This window comes from Garra rufa, chromosome 24 (assembly GCF_049309525.1).
Source record: "Garra rufa chromosome 24, GarRuf1.0, whole genome shotgun sequence".
Classification (NCBI taxonomy): Eukaryota; Metazoa; Chordata; class Actinopteri; order Cypriniformes; family Cyprinidae; genus Garra; species Garra rufa.
The window spans coordinates 21,618,972-21,630,626 of record NC_133384.1 but is presented as its reverse complement, the minus strand read 5'-3'; the positions used below and the strand labels follow the sequence as shown (position 1 = coordinate 21,630,626).

The following is an 11,655-nucleotide window of genomic DNA, read 5'->3' as shown; positions in this document are numbered from 1 at the left end:
TGTACAACTCATTTCAGCTGTTATCAGACCTATTATAACATGCTCTCAATATTTACCTTGTCATGATATGGCATACATATTTACAGAACATTACATTTCAAAGTGAAATCTAAACTTAAATAACTGTAAAATATTAACCAAAACCATTATCTGTACAGCAAACAATAAGAACGATAACTATTGTTTAGTCTTTTATCTTTATTTAATATTCATAATGTTTCATCCATAGCTCCATAGATATTTTTTATGATGTTTAGTTTGTGTTTAAGTGAAACTGTTTTACTTAAAGGGATAGTTCACCCAAAAATGGAAATAATTAGTTACTCACTCTCATGTCGTTCCAAACCCGTAAGACCTTCGTTCATCTTCGGAACACAATTTAAGATATTTTTGATGAAATCCGAGAGCTTTCTGACCCTGCATAGACAGCAACACAGCTGACACATTCTGCAGAAAGGTAAGGATGTTTTACTTAGCAAGCAGGAAAATGGCGCAATATTTTGGCAAAGTAAAGTTAATAGGTGGTAAAGATAAGTATAAGCAGTATTAATTAAGATATTATCCTAATATTTCACCTACCTGACTGGAAATGATATGAACAAACACAAATGTTGTCAAGAATCTTGCACTGGAAATCCTGATTCAGTTTAGCCAACCACAAATGCCTTTTGTTCCTCAGACAGTTTTTTTGCACTATTCTCCTTGATTTGTTATAACTTTTGGCAGTCTATAGTACTACAAATGTTTCACCTGGTCTGACCGATTAGTAAAGCCCAAAACATGACAATAATTGACCATTTTCAGCAGCGATAATCAGCAAAATATGCGAGTTTCGTTTAATTCAGTGGCACTGTTCACGCTCCATATACCGCCAATTTGGCCGATGGATGAGGCGCCATGAAAACACTCTTATTAGCCATATTTATGCTCATTAGTAATGGTGGTAAATACAAAAACACATGAACAGAGATACGACGACTACCATTTAAGAAATCCAAGATCATTAGATTTGATTTGAGTATGCATGAGGTCTGCTCATACTGGCGGACTCTTGGATTAACCTTATATAAATATATTATCTGTAGTGTGTAATGAGGGTATTCATCCTCCTTAGTGCGTCACATTGAGACAACTAGTGATATTTAAATGGCAAGGGTCACAGTAGTTGCCCCAACGGACGTTGACCTCGTCCAATATTGGTTTTTGTCATTTCCAGTAGCCTACATTTTGTAGAGGACACGCGCCGGAGCTATGGACATAAACGTTGTTAATGCTCTACAATACGAAGATTTTGTGAAACTATTCGGTAATGTGATTGAGAAATGCCCCCTCATTTCGGCTGCAGTATGGTCCTACCGGCCATTCAAAGATTTTGCAGACATCGAGGCTCACATAACGGAGTTCATTCGCAGTCTGCCAGACTCAGGTATGCTACTTATTTTCTGCTTTGCCTATTTACCAACAACAGGTTTCTTAATGTTTTAAATACAGTAATTTATGTCCTAGTTAACTGCGTTGAATGTGTTCAGGTAAAGAGGGCATTTTGCGGTGTCATCCTGATTTGGCGGGCCGGGATCTCCAGAGCGGAACTCTAACACGCGAGTCTCAAGAAGAGCAGAGTCAAGCCGGTATGACCACACTGGATTCCACAGAGATTCTGAAAATGTACCGATTAAACTCAGAGTACAAGGAACGTTTTGACTTCCCTTTCGTCATCTGTGCCAGACTCAGCAACAAAGCAGATATTGTGCGCCAACTGTCCGAACGCCTGAAGAATGACCGTGCGGCGGAACTAGAGCGCGCAATCGAAGAGGTTAAAAAAATCTGTAACCTCAGATTACGCAATATTGTCCTGTCTGACATTCAAACCAAACTGTAACTCAGGTTAACATTACAAAAGTGTTTACGGCATCTCTCTACTTAATTGTATATTTCTTTAATACGTAACACACAAAAATAAGTATATGCCTATTGCCTACAAAAGAATTGAGTGTTAATTGATGTTATCAACACAATATGTTCTAAAAAGGTTAAGTTACGAAAAAACGTTACTTCTGAATTTCCTCTGAACGTTCAAAACGTTTCTTGGTTATGTGAACGTTGGAAAAAAACATTAAGGGAATGTTCTATTTTATAATTTTGCAAAAGTGATGGGAAGATTACTTTTGAACATTCTCAGAACCCTCTGAAACTACTAATAGTACTGAAATGTTCCAGAAAAACGTTCCATGAATGCTGTAATGTTTTGTGCTAAGGTTTTGAGAACGTTATTAAAGACTCTGAATGAACTTAATCGTTTAAAGTTACTGGAAGAATGTTTGTTCATAACTTTAAGAAAACCTGCCAAGAACTTCAGCCAAAGTTGTGACAACTTTTCCTTTTTTGGGTTTTGGCGCCTCTAACGTAGAAAAAGTTAACTATTTTGTTATGCTCTGTAAATCTATAATAAAGTGGAGTGTTAAATATGGCAGTAGCCTACTTGAGTTTTTGTCAAAGTACCCCTGCCATAATGATCAATAAATTCCATTTATTCCATTAGAATTGTGTTGCTTTTGTCATAAACATTGGGTTATAAAATCAGTAAAAATATTAATTATTAATCAGCTTATTTTTCCTGTAAGAGTGGGCGCGACAATTTGTAAATTTTATTGGTCTGGCTTCCGTCTCATCCACATATAGCTATTTTTAGCTGTATACAAAACAGCTCATTTTGATGCTTGATATTGCAAATAGATGTGTCCTTCTATATTATTTTAACGTATTATCTTAATTATGAGCACACTGGTTTTGCATTCAGTTTTACCGTTTACTGCACGTTGCACATCTTTTCATTTTCCTATAACGACTAATGAACCGGAAGTCTCGCCCATAAGCTTGCTTCTGCTTTGAAGAATAAGGTGGATTGTCTTTTATGGGTTGCTTTGTTTGCACCAAATTAAAAGAAATGACATGAAATGACGCCACACTGCACACGTTTTTAATTTCTTTAGTAGTAGCTGCATAAATAGTATGAATGTTATTAAAAAGAAATTCATGATAAGAAATATATTCATTTGTATTTGACTATTCATTGTCTATCTATAAATACGAATACATACCAATTATAATAATGTCGAATAGCCTAATATATTTGTTAATGAACATTTGATGTTTCAATGACCATCATGAATTGCGGAAGCTTTTCTCTCACACAACTGAGATCGCCCCCTACTGTCAATCTCTTTGTAGTACTGTACAGATTTACAGGATTTGACTAGTGTCATTGTCAGAATGAGACAATGTGACACGCTTATAGTTCCACTCATCGATGTCAGTGTTTGTTTTACGAGTCTTGTGGGACAGGAGGCACATGAGAGTGCAGGGGTGAGGAGGGTCCCGTTAGAGTTCCCGGAGCGACACACGACTCATCCTTGAGATCTCCGGACGTGATGGAGGAATCTTGTTCGGGGTCCACTCCTCTGGCTCTCCTCTTGTCCTCCTCCTTTTTCCACTTCATGCGTCGGTTTTGGAACCAGATCTTGATGTGTCTCTCGGTGAGGCTGAGGGTAAGCGCCAGCTCCACGCGGCGGGGGCGCGAAATGTACTTGTTGAAGAGAAACTCTTTCTCGAGTTCGAGCAGCTGCGCTCTGGTGTAAGCCGTCCGTGTGCGCTTGTTCTCCTCGGCCTCGACCATGTAAGGGCCTAGAACAGAATTACAGGAATTAAATTTCAGTAAGGTCATGTTTTTAACAGTCACACCATCTGCTTCTGAGGATATTGCAGTTTAAAAGTTATCTGGGCGTTTGATCAGGGCGTTATATAAAGTTAAACTCAAAGGCGTCAACTCAAAGGTCAACCTCCTAATTGAATTCAGTTTTTATAGTTTATGAGAATGAAAAAAAAATGTATTTAACTACTTAAATAGCCTACTTGAAGTAGCCGACGTTTTATTTCAGTAGGTGTGATAGTATTAGATTTATTGACAATAAATTTGTGTAAGCATTGTCTCTCGAATAAAGGTTGTGGTTTACGTGAAATTGTCTTATCTTTTCGTTTTATAATCAAATGCTAATCGAGGAATTAAACTCAGTCTTAAAGTAAAATAAATCAAGATGAAATTCATTTTCACTGTAGAATTAGTCCTTAAATAGGAGATTTTGGAAGTGTCAATATTTGTGACCCTGGACCACAAAACTACTCTTAAGGGTAATTTTTCTGAAACTGAGGTTTATACATCATATGAAACCTGAATAAATACGTTTTCCATCCATGTATGGTTTGTTAGGATAGGATAATATTTGGCCGAGATGCAACTAAAATCTGGAATCTGACGGTGAAACAAAAAAAATCTAAATATTGAGAAAATCGCCTTTAACGATGTCTAAATAAAGTTCTTAGGAATGCATATTACTAATCAAAAATTACGTTTTGATATATTTACGGTAGGAAATGTACAACATATCTTCATGGAACATGATCTTTACTTAATATCCTAATTATTTTTGCCATAAAAGAAAAATTGATCATTTTGACCCATACAATATATTTTTGGCTATTGCTACAAATATACTTCGGACACATTTATGCTCATCTGGTCGTTATTTTTATCCCAAAAAAACAATATAATATTAAACATAATTTTTATGACAAATTATATAGGGACCTGTTTTTCTAATGCTTTGTTTTTCACTTGACTAGTTTTGCTTTACTTTTACTATTTTTATAATATTTTATTATAATAATTAATAATCGCAACATTTCACAATAAATATAACGATTCATATTGTTCTCGAAATTAAATATTTAGAATAAAAATTATCAAGCAGCTAAAACTCACCAACTGCATGCAGCATAGAATTTCTAGACTATCAGACAAACGTAAAGAAACAAAAAAACTAACTTTCTTAACCTAATTTCCTCGCCTTCTTATGAGCGATTTTAAAAAAAGTATTTTGCGTGTGGCCTAAACTGTACTGAATGACCGCTGAAGAAAAATGGGACGTATAGACAAATGAATTATAACAGCTGTAACGATTTTTTTTTTCAGCTTTTGGGAAACCAAGCCCATTGTCAGAACACTGGTCCTGTATATCCTTCTCTTTTTGTGAACATAGATGGATGCGTTTGGAATCTACGAAAATATTTTTTAACTAAATGGGATAATTAGAACTACTTTCAATGAAAATCTGCTGACACAATGATTCTTTTACGCACTTTGGAGATCATAAGCATGAATTTGACATTAGGGCCTGCTTTCAATTGATCAAAAGTTAATTGGTGAAGCTAAAGATTAATGGCCGAAGTACGAGAGTTACCTGTCCACTGTCCTTTCCAGGCGTGCGTGTGGGATTTCGTTGACTTCATCCAAGGGAACGGCAGGTGGTATCTGTTCCGATCCCCGCACAGGTCAAGAGAGTCTCCGTAACCGCCGAGCGTCTGTAGAGATGTCTGTGGAGTCTGTGGAAGGTGAAGATGAGGTCCTGCCAGGTCATCCCGGCTCGACATGTTATAAGAAGTAATGTCGGTAAGATTTGGCTGGTCCTGGCCGCCCAAGGCCGGTGAGGCGTAGACGGACTGAGTCTGTCTACTCATATACAGACACGGTGGAGGGTTTTGGCTGTAGTCTTCGTTGGGGTGTCTCTGGAAGGCGCAAGAGTCCTTGTACAGATGGTTAGGAGGGTAATAGTGCTCTTCCCGATTCATGATTGCCACAGACCGGGAAAACCGTGCTATACACGAGCACATGAGCCAGCGCCCTGCCCCTGATCAGGACCTCTGCTCTACCTGCAGTCTGAGCGTCTGGCGCCGTTCGAGGGCCTCATAGGTGTGCCACCGTGACCATGTGACCCTGCTGCACCATTGGTTTCACTGTTTACACAAAGCTGTCAACTGGCAGGAGATTCTGTACGTGTTTCCTTGCGACTGCCCCGCGGTTTGACAATAATTGAACAGAACTGACCACGCTCAAATCAATGCCTTTGGCAAACACTTTTTGTTTGCCTGCGACTATATGTGCTACACCTGCAGTTGTTAGATTTTACTGCAAAGACAGGTGAATCGGGGAATCTAGCCTATATTTTTGATCTCCGCGAAAAAAAAAACTGCTGCTTTTCAATGAACACCGAAAGGAACTTAACGTGTGCAAAAAAGTTGCTAAAACATTTTCAAATTCTCTTTGCAACTCACGATAAAGGAGATACCGGATCGATTCTCACTTATCAAAGGCAAAATAATTCAGACCTATATCTGAGCTTTGATTTTCTGTAAGAAAAAAATATGGCTTATGACATATATGGTCATAAGGTGTGATGAACATTTAACGTCAATGGAAACTTTCTACTGCACAAAAAATCACCCAAAGTGACCCTGGACCACAAAACCAGTCATAAGGGTCAATTTTTTGAAATTGAGATTTATACATTGATGTAAGGTTTTTTTAGGATAGTGAAAAATCTGGAATGACGGTGCAAAAAAAATCAAATTATTGAGAAAAACACCTTTAAAGTTGTCCAAATTATAAATATGATTATGATATATTATATATGATTTTTACTTAATATCCAAATAAAGAAAGAAAATCATCGATCATTTTGAGCAATACACTGTATTTTTTAGCTATTTCTACAAAAATACCTGTGTTAACTTAAGACTTTAAGGTTTTGTGGGACAAAAATGTTTTTTCTATGGTCTCGGTGCGGAGAAAAAAACTTTTGGAACCGAAGTGGTTGAGGTTTCCCAAGGTTTCAAACGTATTGATAAAGTTATTCCGAACGCGCATTTTCACCTGTGTTTAAACATTTTTTTTTCTCGCAAAAAGAGCACTGGTTTCTAAATGTACACATAAGGAGGCACCATTAAGTTCTTGTTACGTAAAATCTATGGACACTGGTGACAAGTAGAATCATTACGCACACCTCTCAACATGTTGTCCGCCTTTTGCTTTAACCAAGCTTACCTGCCATTAAGCACACCCGTCCACGGACCATTACACTAAAGTCCTCGTGGATAAATAAAAACGAGCTGTTCGGTGTAAACGAATTAACATGGAGAGTGAAACAGAACTCAATTAGTTTGAGATGTGTGCGCAACGTGAGCTCACCAGGCTGTCTGATGTTTGGAGAGGTCAGACCAAGGGAGAAACGGGCAGCATGCATAAAAAAGTGTATTTAAATAAGGGGAATTTCCCAAGTGCCTTTAAAAAAAAATGAAATTAAATTAAATTAATGTAATTGTTTTATTATCTCTCCAATTTTTCTTATTCCGTAATAGTGCTGAAATTAAATTAGCCAGAATTTCTTTATTTTGGATTTGTCCCTCACCTAGAGTTTTTAACTTAATACATTTGTAAAGATAGATAGATAGATAGATAGATAGATAGATAGATAGATAGATAGATAGATAGATAGATAGATAGATAGATAGATAGATAGATAGATTGATAGATAGATAGTTAAGTAAGTGCTGGGCAACGATTAATCGCATCCAAAATAAAAAAAATTGTGTACATGTGTATATTTGTGTGTGTATATCTATCTATCTATCTATCTATATATATATATATATATATATATATATATATACACACACACACATGTATATATTGAATATTTTTAATGTATTAAATATATTTATATAATATAATTAATATAAATGTAAATATATACTGTATGTGTGTGTATTTATACACACAAATATACACAGTACACACACAAAAACTTTTTTGGATGCGATTAATCGTTGCCCAGCACTAAAATAAATAAATAAATATTCCATCAGAATATCCTTTGACTCGATAAATAAATGAATCTATAAATAAACAAAAGTTGATTTAAGACAAAGAACTTTTAAATTATTCCTTAGTACAACCTTGCAAGACTTCAAATAGTAGAAAATTAAGTAATTTCTATCTATCTATCTATCTATCTATCTATCTATCTATCTATCTTTTTTTAAACAAAATGTTAAATCTTTAATTATATTCAAGCAAATTTCGAGTAATTCAGAGTATATGCCATAGTTCTTTCTGTGTTTGCATGGACCTCTTCAAATGACAATAATGGCACTTTCTCTCCTATCTTAATGGGGCTCTCATGCGCCATCATAAAAGTTCAGGCAAATCCATTCCTGGCAAATCAAGCCTTGTAACGACGCCTAATGGTGTTTATATATGACCTCGTTTGAAAAGGAAAGGAAACCGTTATCCGCGACTATTTTTACAGTGTTGAAAGAGTACAAAAGGTTTTATGAAGCGTGAGTGAGACGACGCTATTTGGAAGCATATCCATGGAAGGTTATGAGAGGGATAATGGTGTAAAGTGATATGTAATGTAGCTTTTCGATGTCAGAGAGGAAATACACAACTTAAGGCACTGGTACATAAAATCGGCTAGCAATTAAAACGCGTTTTGAGACTTCAGATAAAACGCAATAAACCAGTTAGGGACCACGCGAAAGCGTTCTGAAACCACTTGTATGTTTGAGTAGGAGTAATGTGTCGCTATAAATGTCCAAGTGCGACTCGATAATGGGAGTTCAGATAAATCATAATGGTACAATTGCATTATGTAAAAACGACACGTAATCAGATGTTGATAAACCCAGTGGCCTATAGCTACACCCACAAGATGCTTCGTGCAGCCATTTGTAAATTTTATGGGTGTGCCTTCCGGTCCCATCGTGTCTATTTTTAGCTGTACAAAACACCTGGTTTTGCTGCTTGATATTGCACATTGTCTTACCATATTATTTTAATGTATTATCTTAATTATGAGCACACTGGTTTGTAGTGCAAACACGTTTTACTGCACATTCTTCTCCTTATTTCTCTATAGCGGAAGTCTCACCCATAGGCTTACTTGTGCGTTGAGGATAAAGGTGGATAAAACTAAAGGAAAAGCAGTTTTGGATACACGTGTAAATACTGTGGTTTTTGATCACATTCATGCATATTCACAAGAACTATCACGTGGTGAGGTGCAACTAACCAAGTGAAACGAAAACTGCGCCTTTTTACTTTTCAGACTCTTTGATAAGAAATATGCTTGCTTAGTGGCGACAGTAAACTTGGGCAAACAGGTCACAAAGGAATGATAATAACATTTAAACTGAAATTCAAGTCATTCACCAAGGAAAATCTCAGGGGTAATAATTCATTCTGACACCTGGCACTGAAAAAATTACAACTTCGTCCACAAACACTCGCGTTTATTGCACAAAAGCTAGTTTTAAACAGTTTTTAAACCAAAAACTATGAGAAAACAGAAATTATTGCTGATATATGTCGAACCAATTATGACTGTAGCTACGAAAACCATGATTATTGCTGTTTTAGTTTAACTTTATACAACGTGTGTGTTTGTGTGTGTAATATATATATATATATAGTTCTGTCAAACAAATAAATGCGACTAATCACATCAAAAATAAAAGCTTTTGTTTACGTAATGTGTGTATTGTGTATATTATGTATATATAAACACACATACAGTATATATTTTACAGATATTTACATGTTATCGACATGTATTTTTTATATTCATATAATTTGTTATATATAACTATTAAAAAAATCTTAAATATATAATTGCATTTGGTGTGTATTTATATATGCATAATAAATACACACAGTACACATATATTAAGTAAACAAAAACTATTTTGGATGCGATTAATCACGATTAATCGTGTAGACAAAATATACATAGATCTAAAATATACATAGAAAAAAAAAATTTCTTAAATATATACATATGAGAGTTTATTAGAGCTAGGCAACGATTAGGCTAATCACATCCAAAATTAAAGATTTTGTGTACATATATGTGTGTGTACTGTGTATATTTATTATGTATATATAAATACACACACGCATGTACATATTTAAGAAAAATGTTATGCTTATATAATAAATATATGTATATAAAATATGAATATAAATATACACATTTAAATAATTGCAAAATATATACTGTATGATTAATCGCGTTTATATATATATATATATATATATATATATATATATATATATATATATATATATATATATATATACACACACACACAAAGTTTATATTAATGTTTATACAAACATCTCTATACCTAAATAAACAAGGAAACAAATCTAAAGGGAAATTCGCAATATAGAATGACGCATTAAACTCGTTCAGAAAATCGGACTTTAAAGTCAAAAATGATATTCACAGGCTCTTAATTAAAATCCGTCTTTTAGTTGTTAAAAACTGCTATTTTAATATTGTTCAGCAGTATAATTGCAAATGGGAGGAATGCTTTCACATTGTTAGGCATTCATATTGCAACAACCAAGAAGACATGTATAGAGACTTCATGTACACTCAAAACAAAAACTCTAGAAACACTGTTACATCATTTCCCCTTTCTGTCAGTGTATTTTTTGACATCTGGAGAACTGTCCCGCACTGGTGAGCGAGATCGAGTCCTTTTTAACTTCTGGGAGAGGTGTGGGGAGTGGCTTCGGGATGGTGAATGACTGCGTGTGGAAGAGCGGTGTTTTGAAGTGTGTGAATGAGAATCAGAGTGGTATCTTCTGTGTGAATTGTCTTTTTTGTGATTGCACTTTTCACAGTCCGTGTTACGATGCTTTTCACAAGCTCTTTTGTACCTATGTTCATCTCGTTCCCTCTCAGAAGCGCGCTGATTCGTAGGCTGACGCGTCAGAGCAGAGGACCGAAGAGTGTTCAGCAGAAAACGCTTGTTTGTGCTTCCCAGCGGACATTTAATCCTAGAATACAACAATTTAAGCAGCTTTAAAATGCAAGATACAAAATATCAAGCCTTCTAAATTGTACGGACAAGCAAAAGTTGTAGGACAGGAAACGAAACTTACCATCCAGTAGGACCCATCGTCTCGGCACGGACTTTTGCTCGACTAGCTTCTTTAAGAAGCTCCTCCACTGCTTTCCTGTTGGAGGAAATAATATTTAAATGAGTGAGAGAAACGGGTAACTGTACTATAACCTAAGGACCTGAAGAACTTGTTTCACTGTCAATCCTGACTGCAGGGGCAGTATTTATTTCTGTAATGCTTCATTGTATTAACAGTACTCAGTTATTATTTAAATTAAAACAAACGTCTTTCCTGTAAAATATCGGAGACTATTGCTACATGTAGAATAATAACCCTGGCCACATATTAACGTTACCCATACATCTTCACTGACTAACAGAGTTGCACTCAGCCAGCAAACACATTTAACTATACATCATAAACTATCCCTTTAAAATTGCTGCAAGCAAAAAAAAAAACCAACATCTTAAGAAATGTCATACTTCTCTAATTCACTTTCATCCATGATTTATTTAAACGTAAACCGCATTCAGTGTTAAATTCTAATTCGTTTCCGCTCTCGTTGCTAACTGGTGTTATTTACTCCACTTGAGGACCCAAACCAGGACCCCGTTTGATTTAGTCCTTGATCATAGTCCTAACTTAAGCAACGGATGTAAATATATAACAGAAAAATCTAACTAAACATTAAACCTTTCTGTGTATATAATTAATAAGTACCGCCTCTAAAAACTAGTTTAGTTGTCACATTTGACAGATGTTACGTTCCACAATCGCATTTCAATCAGGCAGCTAAATGGTCACACCTACTATTTGATTGACAGCATGAGTGCCCGCCTCCATGCCGAGTC

The 11,655-nt window shown here is 35.5% G+C and overlaps 3 protein-coding genes across 3 annotated transcripts; 1 reads left to right on the top strand and 2 right to left on the bottom strand.

The window, feature by feature from the left end:
* The first annotated feature begins 1,202 nt into the window (after window positions 1-1,202).
* On the top strand, window positions 1,203-2,468 carry urad (ureidoimidazoline (2-oxo-4-hydroxy-4-carboxy-5-) decarboxylase). Its single transcript, XM_073831231.1, has 2 exons — window positions 1,203-1,426; window positions 1,530-2,468. The coding sequence occupies exons 1-2, from the start codon at window positions 1,252-1,254 to the stop codon at window positions 1,877-1,879; spliced, it is 525 nt and encodes a 174-aa protein (XP_073687332.1). The 5' UTR covers window positions 1,203-1,251; the 3' UTR covers window positions 1,880-2,468.
* A 625-nt stretch (window positions 2,469-3,093) lies between these two features.
* On the bottom strand, window positions 3,094-5,726 carry pdx1 (pancreatic and duodenal homeobox 1). The gene is made up of 2 exons (XM_073831169.1): window positions 5,295-5,726; window positions 3,094-3,681 (listed from the first exon to the last, which is right to left on the bottom strand). Exons 1-2 carry the CDS (start codon window positions 5,722-5,724, stop codon window positions 3,323-3,325), a joined length of 789 nt encoding a protein of 262 aa, XP_073687270.1. The 5' UTR covers window positions 5,725-5,726; the 3' UTR covers window positions 3,094-3,322.
* Window positions 5,727-9,184: 3,458 nt separating this feature from the next.
* LOC141300916 (uncharacterized) lies at window positions 9,185-11,420 on the bottom strand. Its single transcript, XM_073831202.1, has 3 exons — window positions 11,287-11,420; window positions 10,844-10,918; window positions 9,185-10,738 (listed from the first exon to the last, which is right to left on the bottom strand). The coding sequence occupies exons 1-3, from the start codon at window positions 11,307-11,309 to the stop codon at window positions 10,363-10,365; spliced, it is 474 nt and encodes a 157-aa protein (XP_073687303.1). The 5' UTR covers window positions 11,310-11,420; the 3' UTR covers window positions 9,185-10,362.
* Between the last annotated feature and the right edge of the window lie 235 nt (window positions 11,421-11,655).

What these genes read in the sequence shown, in the direction of transcription:
- urad (XM_073831231.1), top strand. Translation starts at nt 1,252, where the DNA reads ATGGACATAAACGTTGTTAATGCTCTACAATACGAAGATTTTGTGAAA. An exon ending in TCGCAGTCTGCCAGACTCAG is followed by an intron (nt 1,427 to 1,529) that starts GTATGCTACTTA and finishes GAATGTGTTCAG; the next exon opens with GTAAAGAGGGCATTTTGCGG.
- pdx1 (XM_073831169.1), bottom strand. Translation starts at nt 5,724, where the DNA reads ATGTGCTCGTGTATAGCACGGTTTTCCCGGTCTGTGGCAATCATGAAT. An exon ending in CTGGAAAGGACAGTGGACAG is followed by an intron (nt 3,682 to 5,294) that starts GTAACTCTCGTA and finishes ATTCTGTTCTAG; the next exon opens with GCCCTTACATGGTCGAGGCC.
- LOC141300916 (XM_073831202.1), bottom strand. Translation starts at nt 11,309, where the DNA reads ATGGATGAAAGTGAATTAGAGAA. An exon ending in GATGAAAGTGAATTAGAGAA is followed by an intron (nt 10,919 to 11,286) that starts GTATGACATTTC and finishes TTCCTCCAACAG; the next exon opens with GAAAGCAGTGGAGGAGCTTC. An exon ending in ACGATGGGTCCTACTGGATG is followed by an intron (nt 10,739 to 10,843) that starts GTAAGTTTCGTT and finishes GTTGTATTCTAG; the next exon opens with GATTAAATGTCCGCTGGGAA.